We start from the raw sequence: 22,130 nt of genomic DNA on the forward strand, positions 1-22,130 counted from the left end.
GTATGTTTTCTACCCTATTTTAAAAGCAACACTGGCATGTTTATACATTATATATTTTATTATTCATATTTAAGCTGATTTCTTAGATAAGATGCAACAAAACTTTATCTGCAATTTTTGCTTTTTACTTTTATTGAACTTTTTAAAACCACATCTAATAGGAGTCATTTACATCACTCTTCTGGTTCACAGCACATTAGTTCACTCCCTACATCAATAGCAGATCTTTCAAAAATACAGTGGAACCACTGCTATAAATGTAGGCAGTAATGTATATGTAAAACGATCTATGGAACTATCTTCATCCTATTACATTGGCCTATCTCACCTGGTCAGACAGGGGAGATAGGTTACAAATTCCCCTCAATTAAAGAACTGACTTGCTGGGTCTAGGAAGAAAGCCTTCATGGCGTTGTTCCTGTTCTATGGAGTTGAGGCAGGTCCCCTTTCGTGTCCTTCAAAAAAAGATATCAAAACATGGCTCTTAGGCCTGCTTGATAGCAGACTGCCAGTGAAGTCAGAATGGTCAATGAAGAAAAATATCCATGTTTGGAGGATGACACCATCTCCCCTAAGAAAGTGATGGAAGAAAGTACCAACTTCAAAATTAACAGACTATTCCATTAACCTAATTATTCTTTATTGATTGTAAGTCTCTTGAGTTATTAAATTTATTACCCAACAATTAATTATTATAAACTACACAATATCATTATATTGTTGCTATAGAAACTTTGATTTTAAGTCATCTGTTTTCTTATTTAAAATTTAGCATTCTTTAATGTTATTTTTTTCCTCACACTGGTATTTTTGCCAACAAAAGAATATTTAAGAGCTTGACATTTCTGATGTGGCTAATGCTATAATTAATTTACACAGCAACCCTACAAATTTTTAAAAGTAGAAATACTAATCTTCAAATAAAATATCCAAGATGATGTATCTTTAAGGTGGTAGCCGCTTTAAGCTTTCTATCACACCAACTTCTTATCCTTCTGCAACATTATGGAGGAAGTGTATAAGCTTAAAATAAATAGAGATCAAAATAAAGCAGCAAATTAATGGACTATGATGGATAAATTAAATAAATGCACACACAAACACATTCCAATAAACAAATGCATAGGAATCTAACAGTTGGCACTTGTTTATACTTAGAGAAAGGTTAACGGCAATAGTTAGATAAAGGTTAACACCAAACAAGAGGAAGGTTGGACTTAGTCCTCTTATGGCTAGGTAAAGATTCTAGGCTTGTCCCTTTTCACTCCACCCTCAGGTTCTGCCATTCCTTTTTTTACAAGAACCACAGACTAGGTAATTACATTTTACTCTAGAATATTGTAATTAGCCAGACACTTGTGACAGAATGGAAATGGTAAACATGCTCTTCTATCATATGAACTCTCTGTCATATAAACTGTACTTGAGGATGATAACCTTTTGGGGAAATAGATTAGATAACAGTTTTCATACACAAAGAGAGTCTAAAGCAGGGAGGCGGGAGTTGAAGAGGTTAAAAATAAAAGTGATGTCAGATAGTGTGTTGAGGGAGCGAAAGAAGGAAGACAGTTAGTAAACTAAGGGGAAGTTGATGAGTCTAAGACAGCTAACGAGGTCCAGGTTCCAAAATGGCTTAAAGCCTTCAAAGAGGAATCGGCATAAGGATCATTATACAAGGAGGATGACTTCTGGTGTGGGATCTATCTACTCTACATCGATATCCAGAAGAAGAATCAAATCTGAAGATAACAAAAAAGATGGTTCAGATTTTGCTAGCTGTAAGAAGTGGCCAGATAAGTTTTAAGTGGAGCTCTTGATTTTACTATGTCTCATACTTTAGTATACAAAAGGAAGGAGCTTTGATAGCATAGTTGTTCCTGCCATTGTGCCTTTTAAAATGCTCCTTCCCACAGAACCCCCTGCCATCTCTGTATAAAATATAATCTCTAAAGGTATTATTATTAAATGGTTCTAGTGACCACCCAGGAAGTAAAAGGAAAAGCATACTTCAAAGACACCCAGTGAGCATGCTGGTATATTACTTCTAAATCAACATACTTAGATTGCTGTTAAAGAGTCCTATAGTCACCAGAACACTATGTCTTTCCTATTTTATAAGGAATGTTTTTGGCACAACCTAGCCTTGTCCTGCTATTATTGTGGTTCAAGCAATTTCTTTGTCTGCAGTTACAGCATAAATCCAATTCAGTCAAACGCAGACAAACTTGAAAACAAGTAGCCCTTGATTTACAAAAGTTACAAATGACACTGAAAAATGTGACTTATGATCATTTTTCACTATTATGCCTGCTGCAGCATCCTCATGGTCATGTGACCAGAATTCAGAAGCTTGGTAACTGATTCATACTTTTGACAGTTGCAGTATTCCCGGGGTCATGTGATCACCTTTTGCAACTTTCTGACAAGCAAAGTCAACGGGGAAGCCAGATTCACTGTACAACAGTGCCGCCAATTTAACAACTGCAGTGATTCACTTAACAAATGTGGCAAGAAAAGAGGGAAAATGGGGCAAAGCTCACTTAAAATCTGTCTCACTTAGCAATGTAAATGTTGGACTCAATTGTGGTAAGCGGAGGATTACCTGTACTGTATTTCTGTAATTTCTTTAGTAAAGGAAAATCCTGGTTTGTCTTTTTTAGGTGTTCTCAAATAGTTTAACCTGATCCTATATTTTGCGCAATATATAAGATTAGGTATTACAATAGTCTTTCAATCTCTACCTCTTAGAAATATTCTAACATTGGACTGCATTTCATGGCTTTCATTTTTTATGTAATATTCTGCTCCTAACCTTTCTCTTAGAATGAATTATAGAATAAGAAAGTTTGCATGATATTACTACAGAAAAGTTTTCTGTTTTTTAAAGAAAGCTTTCTTTAAAGTTAAACTGATCTTTTGGAGTCCATCCCATAGTTCATGTTGACTCTTAACAACCGCATAGATTTTCTCCATGATAATCTATCACCAGTGTGGTCCTTCAGTCTACCAAGCATGCGTCAGTGGTGGGATTCAAATTTTTTTTACTACCGGTTCTGTGGGTGTGCCTTGGTGGGCGTGGCAGGGGAAGAATACTGTAAAATCTCCAGTCAGAGGCGGGATTTGCCAGTTCTCCAAACTACTCAAAATTTCCACTACTGGTTCTCCAGAACTGGCCAGAACCTGCTGAATTCCACCTCTGCTATGCACCTACTGCCTCTGTAATTGAATTTACCCACCTTGCTGATGATCATCCTCTTCTTCTTTCTTTCAACCTTTTCCAGAGAAGTAGATCTTTGCCTGAGGTATCCCAAGCACTATTATTTGAACCTGGTCGTTTGTGCATCTAAGGAGAATTCTGGATTGATTTATTCAATGATCCATGTTTTTTCTTGGTTGTCCATGGTATTTTCAGGAGGTTTTCCCCCCGCAACACCAGAATTCAAAAGGGTCAATTGTCTTTCTATCGTAATTTTAAATATTTTTAATTTTAAATATTTTTTTCTCTCCTTGCTGCCCAGTAAATGAGTTAATCTATAAAGCTATTTGCAAATATGTCTTCAGGCAAACTATAAAGTCAGATGTGACATATTGGACTTTACACAAATTCTGGGGAGGAAGGGCCACATTCCCTATTACATTTGCATAGGACTTGGCGGCATGCAGTTCCTAAATCTCATTAATCAAAGGCAATAGGTAAGTATACTATATAGAACAATGGAAGTATTTTTGAATATGCATGCTTTTGACTGTGCTGAAAAGATGCCAGCAGATGCCAAGAGATGACTAGGTTCGTACAGGTTCATGGACACCAAATCATAGTACATTGTGACATCAGGATGCCAATACAAAGAGCGGGTGTTTGCATTGTGGTATCATGATATTTGTTTCATCATTCTTTGGTCCTAACAATTAAAGTGGATGTCTTTATTTAAGTTATCTAGATCCAATCGTTGTGGTTTGTAAATTATGGTTTGGAGCATAGCATATGAATTTATGTAACACAATGAGCTATAATTGACTAGGTGGGAAACCAGAAGGCTAAGAACACCCAATATGCTAAATGAGACTAAATAAACTTTTCAAACTAGTCCCCACATCTAGCCTTCTGTTGTCTTCTTGTGCGCCAGATACCAGAGCATGGAAAGCCCTGGGCTCCAGCTGGTGTTTCTAAATGTCAGATCTGCCTATAATAAAGCTTTCTTCATTCACAATTTGAGTAAGAGCAAGAGGCAAATCTGGCACATACAATCTAGGTAGCAAAGGAATGTGTATTCCTTTTATGGAGATGTCCTGATTTGGATTTTAGGTTTTGCATAAGAATGACTCCAAAGCAGGAGAGAAAGAATAGGGACAATCATGCAGGAAACTCTGCAAGCAGCCAAAGATCCTAGCTGTGAGGTCTTATTTGTGAGATTCAGTTTTTATGGTTACCCAGGGGACTGGTGAAATAAGTTGTCAGCCTCAAATGCTGACAGGCAATCACTCAGGTAGAATCAAGCATACAATGGGATGAGTAGGTGAGGGCAGCCTTAGATAGTGAAGAGGCAGTTCCTTGCAGGGTGCTTGGCCTTGGCAGATTTTGCAGCTTCGAAGAACAGAGTAGTGATTGGCTTAGCTAACTACAAAAGCAATGGAGATGTTTGTAATTGATATGTGCTCACAGCTGTGGCTACAAAGAAGTAATTGCAAAGACCCGATTCTCTATTAGAAACAATTCTCAAGCATTAGCCCTGTATTACTTATCTTTGTTCTATTTGTGGAGTCTAGGCTAGCTTTGGAACTTTCATGTTGTTGAATCCTGAATTGAAATAAACTACCAGTTTCTGTTTTGTTTTGTTTTAATCTTATCCCATTTTTATGAACCTACACATCATTAGTTTTCCACATCCTAGACTCAGCCTCTTGTCTATTGTACCTGCAGGACTGGACTGGGGTGTTTGGACTCTTGGCTTTGGATTCTTGAACTCTTACCTTTAACCTATATTGGCTCTATGAGCACTGTACCCTAGCTACCAGACAAGATTTTGTCTTCCCTGGGTTTCTTCTGAAGTGTATATGCAACTGCATTCTGTCTGCTTTTTTAGTTGTTTATAGTGCAAAAGTGCAAAATCAAACTAGTTGCAACTTGGATTAGTGACTGGCTAGGAAAGAATAAAATCTGGGTTTGCTGTTGCTGTACTAGTTTCCCTGTTGCACAGTGGCATCACTATCCAAACTTAGCCATGAAAGCCAGTGAGATGACTTCGGGCCAGTCACTATTCTTAGCCCAACTCATCTCAGAAAGAAAAAATATGAAGATGAAGCTATGATGGATATGTTTGTCACCTTGAGTTATGAAGAAATAATCAATAAAGGTGAGATTAAAAAAAACTGCTGGGCCTCATTGGAAAGGTGATGTTGAGTGTCCCAGTTTTTTTGTTGCTTGTGGAGTTCAACTTATCTTTCCCAGGAAGAGAAAAAGCTCGTATTTTTGGCCACTGGGAACTTGTCTTAAGTGATTATAGGAGATTATCCATCAGTCCTGCTTTAGAGCAATCAAGATGTAATCTGAAAGTGGAGGTCATTAGCATCAGTCCTTTTTTCATGGTTAGATCACTGTCCAGTTTTTGCAGAATTTTCTTATGCAAGGAGGAGAGACCTATTCAATCCCCAGGACTTAATGGGTTAAAAGATCTTTAAGGGCAATTTGGTAGAGTGCTTAGTTGACCCCTGGAATAAATGGTTCACAATAGCTCCTTAGAAGATTGTTCCTGAACAACCTCTCCCTGTTTGTTGATCTTCAGTGAATCATGAGGCAAAAGAGAATGTTGGAATTATAGAATTGGAAGGCATCTTAAATGTCATTGGGTCGGATGCTCTTAATCAGTGAGTTCTACTAGAGCAGTGGTGTCAAACTCACATCATCATGGTGGTGTCACATGATGTATCAGGACTTTTCCCCCCTTTGTAATACCGGGCATGTTGTTCTGACCCAAGCCTCATTCAAAGCAAACAAACACCAAACAGAAATAAAAGCAAAACATTTTTAATGCTTCTGTGGGAATTCTGGTCATTCACAGTAAAACTCTATTAAAAACTAATTGTCCCAGATAAGAACAAGCCTTGCCAAGGTTGTGCAAAGCTGCCAAGAACACTAGATTAAATTGCAAGGAAATAATCAAAACCAAAAGTCTCCAAACACAAACCAGGATAGTCCGAACTTCCACAAGACTTGAAGTGCAAGAACTTCTTTACTTCCTGCAAAGAATCCCACCTCTGAGGGCTGGCTTTTATCCCTTAAGGGTGGGGCCATCACCTTGCAGCCTTACTCCCGAGTCGCTCATGCTGCTGCAGCTTCTCTTTCCTTCGAGCAGCCCTACGCGCACAGGCTCCTTGGGGTTCTCTGCATCACTGCTGCCAGCCTCTACAACCTCAAAGGCAGCACTCCACTCTCTGATAATCCTGTCCCTGTCCCTGCATCACACGCAGGCCCCTCATCTGAGTCCTTGCTCTCTGAGACCTCAGCCGTCTGCACCTGCTGCCAGCGAACCACAACACATGCCAGCATGTGACATATCCTGCTTGCAGGCCAGTTTGACAGCTGTATACTTGAGCAGGGGTCGCCAAACTTTTGGACCTCAGGGACCACCAACCTCATAATTTTAAATCCCGAGGACCACTAATATGAATTTTGACTGACGGTGGCTTGCTGACATTGGTGGGAAAGTCGGTCCCATATTCCAGAGCTGCAGTGGTCACAGGACTAGCCCTTTGGTAATCCCAGAGCAGCTGCTCCTCCACCCGGGTGCACTGGCCTGCCATGGACTAGAGGTGCTGCTCTGGGATGACCAGAGGACCAGTTTTGTGACTACTGCAGCTCTGGAATAGGGACCGACTTTCCCACTAACATCAGCAAGCCACACTGGGGTACATTTCCCTCCCCCACCATTGGTCTTACCTTCCAGTTAGAATTAGAATTAGAACTCCAAGTGTGATTGGACATATAAGGAATTTGTCTTGGTGCAAATGCTCAGTATACATAAAAGAAAATGGTGGGCCATGAGAAAATTTTGGTGGGTCGCAGAGAAATCTCACCCCCAGAGCACCCCCCGCCAAAGCAATTAATCCAGGCTGCATAGAAATACAAGGCTGCGCCGCCCTGCCTGCTTTGTCTGATTTTGAGTAAAAGTTGCTCTTTTTTAAATAAAAAATTCAATATTTACATGCATGGTGTGTTGTGAGTTTGCTTGTAAGTAAATTTTATGTGACAGACTGAGCTAGCCAATGGCAGATAGATAGATCTCTGAAGGAATCTGTGATTCTGTGAGCAACTGCCTGCCTGCTTTGCCTGATTTTGAGTAAAAGTTGCTCTTTTTTTATAAAAAATTCAATATTTATAAACTATTTATAATATTTACACACAAGCCATGCCCAGTCACATGACCACCAAGCCACACCCACAAATTAGGCCATGCCCACAGAACCAGTTAGCGGTCCCTGGGATTTAAAATTATGAGTTTGTTGGTCCCTGAGGTCCAAAAGGTTGCCGACTCTGGTCCATAGGATCACGATGGGTCGGACACAACTTCGTGACTAACGTTTATTTCATCCCAACAAAGGCACCTACTATACAATAATGGTATCTTAGAATTTACAATACTATATGAATTGATCTTCTTAATCCAATGTTTATTTCTAAGTTCTCATTGCTCCTGTTGCTCACTCCAAATGCATTTAGCTAGTTTGTAATCATTTGCCAGGGTGCCAACGTACTTAAGCTATGTTAGAACTATTGCTAATTATTTCTAACAGGAAATATATTATTTCAACATCAGTAAAAGGTAATTCAAAGCCTTCTCATACTGGGGCTGAGATTAAGGCAAACCAACAGGGACACAGAATAGAAATATTGCCAAGCGATATTGGCACTTTCTTTCTCAACAACTTTATAGTGTTTCTACTCAGATAACAATCATAGTTGGAAGAGACCTTGTAGGTCATCTAGTCCAACCCCCTGCCAAGCAGGAGACCCTACACCATTTTTGACAGAGGAGAGTCCAATCTCTTCTTGAAAGTCTCAAGTGATGGCGCTCCCACAACTCTCAGCATTCACTTATTTGTGTGACACATTTCAAAACAATTTTTAAAGAGTTATAACAGCTTTTATAACAGAAACAGTTATAAGAAAAAAATATCTATCATTATAGACCTTCTCAGATCTCTGAACAGGCAGAAATTATTTCTGAATAATGTTTGCCTAAAATTGGATTGAAATTCAGCAATCTTGCCATTTTGAAATGAGTGGAATTTTCTGCCCAATAACAATTGTAATCTGCCCGTTCTCTTCAAGAACTTGTTTAATCTATTGGAGAAATGGGCCTTTATATCGCCCCAAGACGATAGTTATTTAGAGATGGAAACTCATGCTAATCTTTTGTAAGATAGGCAGGAAAGCCAAGAGAATTTCTTCTCTGGGAACCAGGAGCATAAAACCTCCAACCCGCTTTCTTGAACAAGGGATCAGTGCCAAAGGCGCATGCGCAGAATGGGATGTCGAAGACTTGCGAGGGACGGGGAGGGAGATTACCGAAGCGGGAGCATTAGAGCGGAGGCTTTGGAGCGCTTCCGGTCGGAGCGCTTTGTATCCGGGGTAGACCAAAGCCTCAGCCATAGAGATGATCCCGTTTAAGAAATTTCCGGTTTACTTCCGGAGAATCCTACCTGCCTTTCTCTTTCTCTCCAGAAAGGAGGGGAAGAAAACAGAATAGGCGGCTGGCCTCGGAAAGCGGATGGGCCTCGACCCTCAGCCGCTCCTGAATTCTACGCCCTCGTCGGAGTAAGTTAAAAACAACCTTCGCGCAGGTTGTAGCCCGGAGCGGACGAGATGAAGAGAGCGCCTCTCGGGCTTCTTTTTGACCGAGCGGGGATCCTGCCGAGTCTCCCTTTTCAAGCGAGCGGACTATTGGGCCTGGAGGGTTTTTGAGAGAAAAAGGCAAGAGAGCTTGTTTCTGGGCCGTTGGTTAGGATGTCCTAGGGCCCCTGCCAAGGCGAGTAACTTTCGGCGGGGCATCTGGGAAGAGAGGAATCTGGACAAAACCGGCCTCAGAAGCGGGGAGATCTTCACGAGGGTCGGGGTGTGTCTTATGATGCCTTGGCAGTTCCTGCGGCCCTACACCGTTTATTGCTGTTATTACAAATAACACGTCACACGTCAATTCATGGTGGTTTGGGTATTAAAAAATACTTTCCTTTCAGATACTGTATCCTATACATAGGTTTATATGTCCTCTCTACGGTTTGGCAGTTGCTTCTAAATTGTCTTTAAAAAAAGGATGGAGTGTATTTCGAACCTCACCTGAAGAAACTCTTTCTAACTTTGCAGACTGATTCTTTAATCCAAGAAAGATTGGAAAGTGAAGGCGAATGCTTTGCCAAGCCAATAACTAACTGGAAACTCCTGACAGTTGTTGGTGTGCTGCATCTTGGATGAATTAGTTCAAAAAAGGCTATCTACTAGGTTCTCCTGCATTTTTGGTTGGTCTATTGAGGAGGGTGGCTCATTTGGAAAGATTTGGTTCTTCTGGATGTTGAAGAAAATATAAATGATTTTTAGTTAAGAAAAATTTAAAAACTACTGTTGATATATCCTGACAGTAACTGCCCCCCAAATGAAACCAAAGTGATTTAGGAAAAGTAATTTACAGTAATAATATCTGGTAAGGAAGATGGTTTTAGTTTGATTTTTATAATTTTAGTGTATTCTTTTTACCTCTATTGTACACAACTGCATAAGAAAGCTTTATTCTTGTGTACTCCACAGTTCATCTTCTAAGTCAGTGGGGGAAGCTGAATTTGCTTAACAATTGCTTCATTTAATTGTGGCAAAAAGGTTATAAAATTGGGAACAATTCACATAATACTCTTTCTTAGCAACAGAAATCCTGCTCCCAATTTGTGGTCCTAAATCGAAGATTACCTGTAGTCTATTAAAGTTCTGGACTACCTATATATTGTTTGTATCAACTCTGCTCAATGTATGTTTTAACTCTTTGGTTTATTGCTTGGTGTTTTGTTTTTTTTTTGGTAGCTGTCCAGTGCTGCATAGTAAATGGACAGCAATATAAATTGATAGAATAAATAAATGTCAGTATCAACTTCCATATAGATTTCTTTTGTATTCAGTGCAGATTTGTTGTTATGTCTGTGATACAAGCATGTGCTAGAGAGCAGAATGGAAATATATTTAAGATCTTGCTTGGTCATATTGGTTACCATATATACCATTATCTCAGTTCCTATAGTAATTTAATAAAGCTTCTGGTGTGTATTTTGTAATCAATTAGAGACCAATATAGTTGCAACTCTGCAGTGTCCTTCTATTTTTGGTATTCTGAACATCTATGAAAAATAGAATAGAACAGTGGAAATACAGGTTATTGAAGGGATTGTGTACTCAAGATCAAGGGAAGTACTAATACCACTCTATGAAGCCTTAGTAAGACCACACCTAGAGTACTGAATCCAGTTTTGTTCACCACTTTGAGACTCTAGAAAAAGTACAGAGAAGAGCAACCAAGATGATTAGGGGACTGGAGGCTAAAACATACAACGAACGGTTGCAGGAACTGGGCTTGGCTAGTCTAGTAAAGTCTAGTAAAGAGAAGGACCAGGGGAGACATGATAGCGGTCTTCCAATATTTGAGGGGCTGCCACAGAGAGGAAGGGGTCAAGCTATTTTCTAAAGCGCCTGTAGGCCAGACAAGGAATAATGGATGGAAACTGAACAAGGAGAGATTTAACCTGGAAATAAGGAGAAACTTTCTGACTGAGAACAATCAACCAATGGAACACCTTGCCCTCGGAAGTTGTGGGAGCGCCATCACTTGAGACTTTCAAGAAGAGATTGGACTGCCTACAAGGTCCCTTCCAACTCTGATTATCTGTTATCTCTGTATAAACTGTAATAAAGGGGTCTGCTTCAACTTCATACAGATATAATACAAAAAGCATTTCAATATTAGTACAGCTATTATAAAATATAATACAATATTATATATCTTTATAAATATATAATACAATATTTTAATAACAAACAAGTTAATAGAAGTAATTAATATAAAATGGTAAATAATATATGCACTTTTCTTGGTAAATATTAATGTAAATATTTTGAGAATATATTTGTCAAAAATCATATCAGTTTATAGTAATTGTGAATAGGGTTTTTTTTTACTTCAGTTTCATTTAAAATTTAGGTAGAAGAATACATGTTCACTTATAGCACAGAAGAGCATGTTCCCAAATTCTTCCACTTTGAGTCGTCCACCTTTTCCACTAGAACACCAACGATATAATTTCTTCGTTAATCTTCCAGTAAACATACCTCCCGTTGTCTTTCATCAGCCACTTCATAGAACAACGTAAGTTTGGTATTTTAATATAAAATTTATCAGAGGTATATTTTCAGAACAAATCATATGGGGGAGGTAGCAAATCTTGAAATGTTGAAAATGCAAATCATTATAGAGAAGGAATATTTATGTGTGTGTGTGTGTGTGTGTGTGTATTATAAGATTGCATTATAAGACAAAGCTATATAAACTGTGATTCTTTTATAAAATAGTTAATGTTTGTAATTCTAGGTAGATATTGATGTGTTATATAAAAGAAATAATCACAAACTTCATTATTTAACAGTTTCATAGTGTATATGTGTGTGAATAATGTCTGTCTGTCTAGAAGGCATTTTACAAGTAGGGAAATCCAGTCGTTAGTCACTAGGGTTGTGTGTCAAAGTATTCCATGACTGAAAATGATTTTATTATCTTTTTTGTGGTGGCCTTTAAGTGAACACTGCAGTTGTAAGTGCAAATATTTTTAAATGGGTATTTTTTGCTAGCCAAAAAACATTGTGAATCATGTTCACATGACCGGGCAATGCCATGATAGGTCATAAAGGTGACTAGTTGCCAAGTGCCACACTTGCAATCACATGGCCATGTAGGGGGTAGCTGGTGGTGTGACCATAATCAACAGCAGGGAGTGCTTCATGGGCTAAAAAGTACCTTTTCTGTGGCCATTATAAACGTGAATGATCAATAACCACCTGGTCATAAGCTGAGGGCTACTTATAATGGAAAAAGAAAATGAAGAAGCAAAAGAACAAGAATAATAAATAAAAGCATGAAATAAATGGACCAGAGATTTAGAAGCATAATAAAATTGAGTAAATTAAAACAAATCTTCACAGCAACTTTAATGCAGTTCTGGTTTTAAGACTTTGGTAAGTTTTATTAGCAGTAATATCATACTTTAATATCCTTAGAACTCTCATGAATGGTACTCCTATTTCACCACCACACTTTGCCTGCCAAAATGATAATCCATCGCATGGATCACCTACACCTATGTTATTCCGGAGCAGAAAGTAAGTAAGATATATAAATGTGACAGGAAGAATTATATTTGTAGAAGCTGTGGAACCTATGGCTTGTTCTGTACTTACATTTTTGTATTTGTATTGTTTGTATAGATCCCATTTGGAAATCAAATCAACAGCTTAATGTATGAAAATGTGCTGCACGGTGATGACCTTGACAATTTTAGTTTCCAGTTTAGATTAAAGATAGCAGATGTCATATGAAATGAACAAATAATTAATATTGCCTACTAAGTTTGAAACTAGCAGATATCATAAGATGAGCCACACATTTCACAATTCATGTGATACAATATTAAAGATAAATAACCTGAAGCTCCAGAGTTTTCACCATCTCCAAAGATTGGAGGCAACCCATTCCAATCTCTTTTCAAAAATTGCCACTGAATTATAATTTTTAATACAATAAAAGGGAAACATTAAATATTAGATACTTTGAAATGAAAACAAATTTAGTTCTAGCTTTGTTCTGGTCCTGTCCTAAGTTTTAAAATGTTTGAATACAAATAGCAATGGAAAATTTTCTGAATTCTTCAGTACTGAGCTAAAAAGAGTTCAGAAAAAAAGTTTAGAAAAGTTTAGAAGCTAAGTGCATACTGGGATTTACATATGATATTACTAGATTAGATCCAGTTTGAATAGAGTTTTATTCAGAATGATTCTGCTGTGGGAATTTTTTTCCCCTCTGCATTCCTTAGAACTTACATCCTCACAATGTGTTCTCGGATATTCAAGGCACTTAGGGAATCTGAGTTGCAAGGAAGAGTGGTGGTAAATTGATTAAATGTTCTTCCATTTCATTTGTGAGAAAGTTTCAATGGCTCAGAAGCTACCTCCACATAGAAAGTCCTTTCATTTTTAGAAAAACTAACACTAATTCCAAGCCTGCTTTATTTTTAATTTGGTGATAATGCAGGTCTCTCATATTCAAAGTTTGGAGTTTTTCACATTGGTATATATCTCCATCTCTAATAGGATTTTTTTTTAATGGCTGTATATGTGTGGCTTGCTTTGTGTTTCCTGTCTTTCTACTTATGATATCAAAAATGTTAGGAAAAGAGTATCAGCTTCCCAGAACCACAAGTCAAAAGTGGTTCATCACTTAATGTGCTGTAGGAAATAAAATACATAAGCCAAACTTACCCAATCAAAGGAATCCATGTGTGTGTGTGTTTTTAAAAATGCATTGGTGAGCTAACAGTAAGCTTCAAATTATAATACTTGCATGATAAGCCTATATTTTTGTGTAATTTGAATGATGTAATTTGGATAATAGCCAATGGAAATATTTAGAACATAACATAGGTTAAAATACAGTTGTATTTGAACCAGGTACTTTAACTAAAAGAAAAGAAAACTTTGGCTTAGGCTATCAACTTGTATTCAAAATATAGCTCATTGAAATAAATATTTTTCTTGTATAAGCACGGATAGAATTAATGTAGTGTTTAAAAAATATCTTTATGCTTCTCAAATGCTTGTGCTTTATCTGTTACATTATCAACTACATGTACATGGCATTCAGCTTATTAAGTAACTGAATGATTTGATTATTATAACAGTGAGAGATCCAGAATATTTTTACCAAGGATTTGTTTTGCTTTTAATTGGCCATTTGAATGACAAAAAAGCCAAATGCCTGAAAATTCACTTGGCTGCATATCTGTTCTTCTTTGCTTTGTGTCAGGGATTATAGAGCACTAGCATTTTTATCCGCTACTAACTAGATATGGTCCATAATATTCTTGCTCTGAAGTTTCACTAAAGATCACCTCAAATTACTGATTATCTATTTTCAGGGGAGTATTCCTTTTATGTAACATTGGTGCATTTTCACTTTTTCTGATAAGTAATCCTTGTAATCTCACTACAGGCCTAATGATTATTATGATTTGTTTGTGGGCTACTGCTTTGTCTCCCAAAGTCACATCAAACAAGCCTTTGTCAAAGCTTTCTTTCAAAGAGAAGCACCCATTGAAATCTTTTTATGGGCATAAATTTTATCTTGTATGCAGCGACTGCTGCCTTGATTAAAAAATAATGGCAACATATCCTGTATGAGTGCCAGGAACTTTTGTCAGTATTTCAGTAATTGAAAGTATGTGAATCTTTATTTTCAGATCACAGCATTCATAATTAACAACACACTTGATAAATATTAAGCAAGTATGTTGTTCATTGGGAACATTGTAGTCTAAAAATAATAAAATCATATCAAGCTTACTGAGACTGCTGAAAGCAAGATGTTTTGTAATACACAATTGTTGCTTTCATATATAAATATTGTGAAATGAAATAGAGGTTCTTTTTTGCCCAGATCAAACATTTTACTGTCTGTACAATCTAAACCTACATAGACACTTTCTACATTTTGAACGGCCATTGTGGTAAGTTTTTCCATCTCTTCTATCTTTCTTATCATCCTTATCACTGGGTACACATTGGACACAACTTCTCACTAAAGTACACTTTGTAAGATGTGAACTTATTCTTTTGGATAGGGAGTATTTAAAAAACAGTGTGGTTTGTGTAAGATTGTTTTCATCGGATTAAACTTTCAGTAACAAAACTTGTATTTAATCCAGCACTTTTCTATGGGGCACAATTGGGTTCCCTGTTTAAAAGAATTTGGCACATCCTTATAAAGCAAAATGCACACTTTTGGAATATTCACGTTAATCAGTATTTACAATTGAGGTTTTTGTTGCATACTTTAAGTGGACTAATCAAATCTTTTACGTTTTTAGGAGGTTGAAAGAAGAGGATGTTCCTTATGAAGTAAAGCGTCAGCGATTTCATTCACCTCATCGTGAATTAACTTCAGCTAACCAATTAGTGCCTTTAATAGAAGATCATAGATATTCATTCCCTGGATCAATTTCTGCGCCATTATTTCAAGCACATTACATCCCAGATTTAACAGGATGTGTGCCACCTTTACGAGAACCTTCCTTTAATAATGCTATAGAAGCTACACTTCCTGTAGCCAAAGATAAGGTAAGATTGAAAAGAATATTATTTATAATATTTCAAAATAATTGTTATAAGTGCAAAGTCTCAGGTTGGCTTAATGACCTTACAGAATAGAATAGAATAGAATAGAATAGAATAGAATAGAATAGAATAGAATAGAATAGAATAGAATAGAATAGAATAGAATACTTTATTGGCCAAGTGTGATTGGACACACAAGGAATTTGTCTTGGTGTAAATACTCTCAGTATACATAAAAGGTACATTTGTTAAGAATCATAACGTACAACACTTAATGATAGTCATAAGGTACAATCAGCAATCAAATCGTACTAGGAAACAGTCAATATAAATCATAAGGATACAAGCGACAAAGTTACAGTCATATAGTTACAAGTGGGAGGGGATGGGTGATAAGGAGTGATGAATCAGTTATAAATCAGTTTATAGAAAACTCCACATTCCTGGAGTTCCTAGATATGTAGAAGAAAAAATGTAGATAAAGAATCTACATTTTCTTTAAATTGGAAATTTTTTTTTTTTAAAATCACACCTTCCTTCTAGAGAAGTCGTTGTCACTACCTCCAATCCTAATCAGAGTGGGTAGAAGAAGGCTGTGTTTTGTCATACATTAAATTTGTCCTCCAGGCTAAGGACTAAGATTTTCCACTGCTTATTGCTGTATAGCAACAATTTTAAAGGTAAATCTATCAGATTACCCAAAATCAGGATTCGGTTAGAATAAAACCCAATTTGTTTTTGATTGTCTCCAACTTCCAAGAATAAAAGTTTCTTGGTTTTGTGCTGCTTAAGACCTGAAATAATTAATCTTACTCATCAAGATCTAAATAATTTGTTATTTGCAGATAGATCTAGTATGAACCAGATAAAGAACAATGTAGGATTGATGACTTTTTATCCTAAAAAAGTTTGTCTACATTCAATAACACTTAAAAGACTGCATTAATATTTATGCATTAAATGTAAGTTTTATTTTGTATACATAAAGTTAAGTCAGCAAGTACTGGAATTATTTCAAGCATGTCAACAACAAACCTACGACTTGAACAAAAAAGAGCTTTGCCGTACTCAGCTCCAAAAGGAAATTCAGCAGATCTTTCCAAGTATGTTGCAATTCTGTATATTTATTATTCAATAAAACTTTTGGAATTTGAGTTCTTTCAAAGAAGAACATAAGTTTTAAATTATTTTTGCTTTGCAGATAGTAGGCTCTTTTTGGTTGGATCTTCACTGAATGGATTTGGTACTCGTAGCAGTGATGGTGATTTGTGCCTAGTGGTTAAAGAGGAGCCAGTAAGTACAGGGAAAAAAGTAAATATAAATATCCATATTTTTTAAGAGAAAGTATTGAAAGGGAGATAAATATTGAAGAATAAGTAAAACTAGTTTCTAAAATATCAAATTTATCACTAAGGTATAGGTTGAACTTGTGCAAAGTATTCGTTGAAAATAGCTATTCATTCAAATGAGTATTCTAATGATTTCCAAGTAACACTTCGGGCAAACAAATAAGAAAATAAAAGCAATGTTAATATAGTATAATATGATGTAATATATTACCCTGTCTCTGTTGGATATACAATATAAGAATTCTCCATGCCCATGCTTGCATGATTTATGTAAATTTTCTTGTTTACATGATGGAAATACTTTTCCATCTGAGAAAAATAGGAAATTGCCTTACTGCAGCCACAGCTTTTTTAAGATCACAAGAAGGACACATCCTGCATGCTGGTTTTTTCTGTAACAAAAATGAGACAATTAGTGGGATGAGCTTTGCAATTTTAAAGAAGCTGTGTCCTTGCAAAAATGGAAAATAAAACCCCACCAGATAATTTGAAAGAAATCACTTTTAAGTTAAAAGGGTGGTTTAGTGCATTACATGCTACATTAGTTTTAATACCATTTTTAGAAGGCATTCACATCAGTAGTAAAAGCCACTAATAAGTGACTTTTGAAACAATAATTATGCAAATGCACAACATAAAGAGGGTTCAGTTTATATGCTAAGAAATACTGCCTAGCTACCGGTTCTGATTTAATTCCATTTGTCTGTTGTTTGGATTTTTGAAATAGTATGTGCGTGTGACAAATAGCTTGAAGCAAATTTGAGAGGGGGACTGTGAAATACCACTTAAATTATTTATATAGTTATTAGACTTACTTTTAGGGAGACATGGATACTATTGTTAAAACATTAAGTGCTTGGATAGTTATAAAAGAGATCAGGAAGACTTGAACCCTATTCTCTATTTACTATTGATCCAAATGATTGCTATAATCCCAATACAATAGAATGTGGCAAAAAATACCTTTCTTGAATTACTCTTTTTTACAAGCTCCTACATTTTGATAAATGAAATTATTATATGTGCGTCCGTGTTTTAAAGTCAGTCTAACACTATCTGGAATTCTAAATGTATTGATTGCCCATAGTTCTAAATTTCCATGGTAGAAGTTGAGCTTTTAGCATATGGGCTGACCTCTGAGCTTGTTCCTGCTATCCTACCATGATCAAAGTGCTTTCATCTTCTGGGTTTACTCCTTTTCTTTCTCACTTTATGCATTCATTTGATGAAATGTTTCCATTTGAAGATTCAGAGTGTTCTGCCGTATACATGTCCAAATACCTCCATCTTCAAACATTATTAAACATTAAAACATTTGACTAATTTATTTCAGATGAATCAGAAGACTGAAGCAAGACACATACTCAGCGTACTCCAAAAACACTTCTGTAGGAAGCTTTGTAAGTTCTAGAGTAGACTAATTTAGTGAAATGAATATTGTTAATTTGTTTATAGTTTTCACTAAAGAAATATGCTTGTGTGCGTGCGTGTGCGCGCGTGTGTGTGTGTGTGTGTGTGTGTGTGTGTTAAGTTTTCACGGGTATTTATATGTATGGTATTCAGCTTTGTTCAGGTATTTTCCCATATCATTATAGTTGTGCTTTTAAAGTTGTAGCAAAGTTTAGGCAGAAAGCCTGACTCACGAATGAACACAATACACAAGCCTGATGATGGCAGATGAGATTCTGCTGAAAAGTTGCTACAACTTTAAAAGCACAACTATAGTGACGTGGGAAAATACCTGAACAAAGCTGAATACCATACATACATACATACATACATACATACATACATACATTATATATAAATATATTGTGAGTGTGTGTGTGTGTGTTGTCAGTAGCATGTCTTTTACCATTTTAGAACATTTTTAAAAAAGATGTATTTGATGAAGATTTGTATGTTATATTTCTAGGAAGTACAATATTATGCACTAGGGAAGTAGAATATATTGCCTTGCAACTGAAGTAAATGGTAGATATTATGATGGGATGTTATGCAAATTAATTTTCTGGTGTTTTAGTAAATGAAATTTCAAGCTAAAACAAAATTTAACTCTGCACATTAGAGAGATTGGGGGAAAGAGAGAGATTATTTGTAGACTATACAGAGTTCCTTTGTGAGGAAAATGGGCAGTTTCTAAATTGGATGGATGGTGGATGGATAGTCCGAAGCACTTCTGAATAATTTTCAAAATGTGCTGTCCAATTTGCTGTATTTATTGATATTTCTATGCTGCTTCAATCATATATTCTTTGATAATAAAAAACATACAATTGTAGTAGTTACAATAAAGATTAAGTTAAGAACCTAGTAGTCAGTAAAATATAAAAGCAGCAACCCACAATACCTAAAGATACAAAGGTCTAGCAACAGAATATAATTTCAAGTTTCCTTTTGAAAATCAGTCATGGAAAATATCTATGTGGTCTCTTAAGTTTCACTGATTTGATGGCACATAATCCATCAATCAATTTGAATGTCAGCAGAAAGGGGATCATCCATTCATATAGAAAATCTCTACAAATTGAATAAAAACCCTGCCAGAAATGATACAGCATGGCCTAAGAAGTTCCATGCAATAAAATCACTAATTAAATTTTATCTATTTAATTACATCTGAGCAACATGAAACTGTATAGAAAATATTTTCTGATAAATTTCCTGCCGCAAAATAGCATTTCCATTAGATGTTACAGGAGTATTTCATTTTCTTTACAGCAAGCTACATTGAGAGACCTCAACTGATCCGAGCAAAAGTGCCAATAGTAAAGTTCAGGGATAAAGTCAGGCAAGTAACTGCAATTACCATTATTTTTTTCATATATTCATTTAGACAGAGTGGACTTACTAGTACGGGACACGTTTCTTAGAATTTTCTTATCAATCTGCCATGTATTTTCTCATTGGTATAGTAATGGTGACAATCAGTTTTTTTTACATAGAAGAACTTTATTGTCATTGTACAAACAAGTACAGCAAAACTGTGGATGCACCCCAGCAACTGTTCTCAATGCAGTAAAACCAGAGCACTTAAAAATGAAGATAAGAAAAACAGAGTTGCAAATGTTATAGTAAATAGCACTATTCCATTATTTCAGTGAACATTAAAAATTCTTTTTTTCTGATATTTTGTCTCTGTTTATGCTTTTATTAGTAGAGAAGTGGTTTAAGTTGCAATGGTTGATCCAGTCCAAACAATAAAGCTAGTTCCATTTACTGATTTAACAGAATTAATAGAATTCAAAACAAAAATGGGGAACTTGTGGGTCTTCCGGTTTGCAGGGCTTCAGCGACAGATAGGAACCCGTGATCGTGCACGGTTTCTGCCTGGGCTCGCCGCTGGAGCGCCCTGAGCCGGCTGGTTTCAGGGCTAAGCCACCCCGTAGAGGTGGTGAAGATGGGGGAGATCACCAGCAGGGTCGAGGAGAGCCGCATCTCTCCTCCTCAGCTGGACAAACTCCCTTTCCCAAAGGTGGTAGGAGCGGTGGTCAGAAATGGCCACCTCAAAGAAGAACTCAACCGGAAAAGAAAGTGCAGGAGGAAGATAAGAAGTGAAAGTTTTGGCTGGGTTAAGTTGAAAAAGCAACAACTAAGGTACCCTGGAATTTAAATTTTACAAAAGATAACATCACTCCCAAAGAAGAGTTGGAAGCAGCGAAAGAAAGTGAAAAGGGAAAGGTTTTTTTTTTCTTCTCTCTCCTTCCTTACATTGACAGTTAAGAGATCTGAATAAGAAATCGGAAAAATCCGCTTTGGCATCAATAGGCAGTTAAGCTGAAAATATAACTAAATGCCAAAGGGACAATAAAGATTTTTGGACATTAAAAACTTTTTCTTCTATAAGCAGGAAGGGAGAGGAAAAGAATAAGGGCAGGATCTGGAGGGAGGAGACTGCCTGGACTTCAAAAGAATCTAAAGTAAAATTTCAACAAGACTTCTAAAAGATACATTTTTAACTGAAACTTTGCAACTAAATAGTAACCCCAGGAAGAGAAAGTGAAAAAAAAGAGCAAAAAAGAATCAGTTTGCGTGTATTTGGATTATTTGATTATTTTAGAATTTTTGGTTATTATATTTGAATGACTAAAATCAATCGGGTGGTTGTTTAAAAATTTATACAATGGCACCACTTCTGAATGAATTGAAAGTGGAACTTAAAAAGTACAAAGAAGATGCACAAGAAGGGAAGGGCTCTTTTGGCTTCGTTTTTCAATTTTTAGAAATGGAGATCTGCAACTACGAGAAACAACAAGAAAAGACTGCAAAACAAGAAGACTGGGACAAAGAAGAAGCCATCTTTAATGAACAAGTAACTATGTGGGGAAGAAAGGGGAAAGGGGGGAAAGAGAATGGAGAATTTAAGACTTAAAAAACAGCCAAAGAAGGGAAAAATAATTTGAAAAGTGGATATAATGTTGGAAAGCAACAGAAAAGGGGAATACAGAAGAGGGAAATGGAGGTGGAGAGACAGGGGGGTAAAAAGGGGAGAGAGAAGAAGAGAGGGAAGAAGGAAATGAGAAGTTACAAAGGTTTGGAGCAAGATGTAAAGAAACAGGACCTATTTAGAGATAATGGGTGAAAACTAACTGAAAAAGGGATTCTGTGAAGGTACATAAGATTGTATTGTTATATTTGTAATAGAAATAATTTTAGAAAATTGGAAACAACGTATGATTAAAAAGAGGGATAAAATAGTTGGTGTGGTTTGGTGAAATGTTTGTGAATAAAATAAATGAAATAAAATAAATGAGAAAATTGAATTAGGAAGGAACGGGAACATTTTAATTAGTCAATGTTTTATAAAATACAAATGAAGGGGGGGGGAATTAACTATGGAAAGTTTATGATTGTTCCCCCTAGAAGTATGATATTTATTTGAAAAGTAATGTGCAAAATGTTAAGATTTAAATGAACATTTAATATTAATGATAGAATTGCATTGGAATGGATTGTTGTTTTAATTATATTATACATTTATAATTTTTTCTTTTTTCAAGAATACAGTGTGTAGTTTTAGAATGTACCAAGCAGAATCCGAATGGAAGTTATGTATTATATTAAGTGTTATAATTTTAGGGGAAAGATATAAAGGCGTCATACTCCAATCAGTGATTATAGGAGAAATTTTGTTTAATGAGAAAAGATAGACAGTTGAAACAGGACAGACAAAGAATATAAGTACAATGATTTGAATTGAGATGAAATAAATAAAATAAAATTAAGAAAGTTAAAAGAGGGGAGAAGCTATGTAGAAAATGTAGAATAGTAATAAGATATGTAATGGAATATAAAAATGAGCATGAACCTGAATTTGTGTCTGTACAAAGAGATGTAACCCGGGATTATGCTGCTTTCAAAAAAGATGA

At 36.2% G+C, this 22,130-nt stretch overlaps 1 protein-coding gene across 10 annotated transcripts in view; it reads left to right on the forward strand.

Annotated features, from left to right (window-relative positions):
• Window positions 1-8,720: 8,720 nt before the first annotated feature.
• The window catches only part of TENT2 (terminal nucleotidyltransferase 2), a 40,079-nt gene continuing 26,669 nt past the window's right edge, over window positions 8,721-22,130 (forward strand). For 2 of the 10 annotated variants that reach the window (XM_026717613.2, XM_087927202.1), the window contains exons 1-8: window positions 8,721-8,971; window positions 11,218-11,399; window positions 12,305-12,406; window positions 15,166-15,415; window positions 16,401-16,515; window positions 16,614-16,705; window positions 18,095-18,161; window positions 19,483-19,552. In XM_026717613.2, the coding sequence (XP_026573398.1) occupies window positions 11,272-11,399; window positions 12,305-12,406; window positions 15,166-15,415; window positions 16,401-16,515; window positions 16,614-16,705; window positions 18,095-18,161; window positions 19,483-19,552 (824 nt within the window). In that variant the 5' untranslated portion in view covers window positions 8,721-8,971; window positions 11,218-11,271. Of the gene's footprint in view, window positions 9,031-9,407; window positions 9,485-11,216; window positions 11,400-12,304; window positions 12,407-15,165; window positions 15,416-16,400; window positions 16,516-16,613; window positions 16,706-18,094; window positions 18,162-19,482; window positions 19,553-22,130 lie in introns of those variants that run through there. The other 8 variants (XM_026717604.2, XM_026717653.2, XM_026717632.2 and 5 more) reach the window with 5 other exon arrangements.

Source organism: Pseudonaja textilis, chromosome 2 (assembly GCF_049901715.1).
Source record: "Pseudonaja textilis isolate UNSWEBS1 chromosome 2, rPseTex1.2, whole genome shotgun sequence".
In the NCBI taxonomy this organism is placed as follows: Eukaryota; Metazoa; Chordata; class Lepidosauria; order Squamata; family Elapidae; genus Pseudonaja; species Pseudonaja textilis.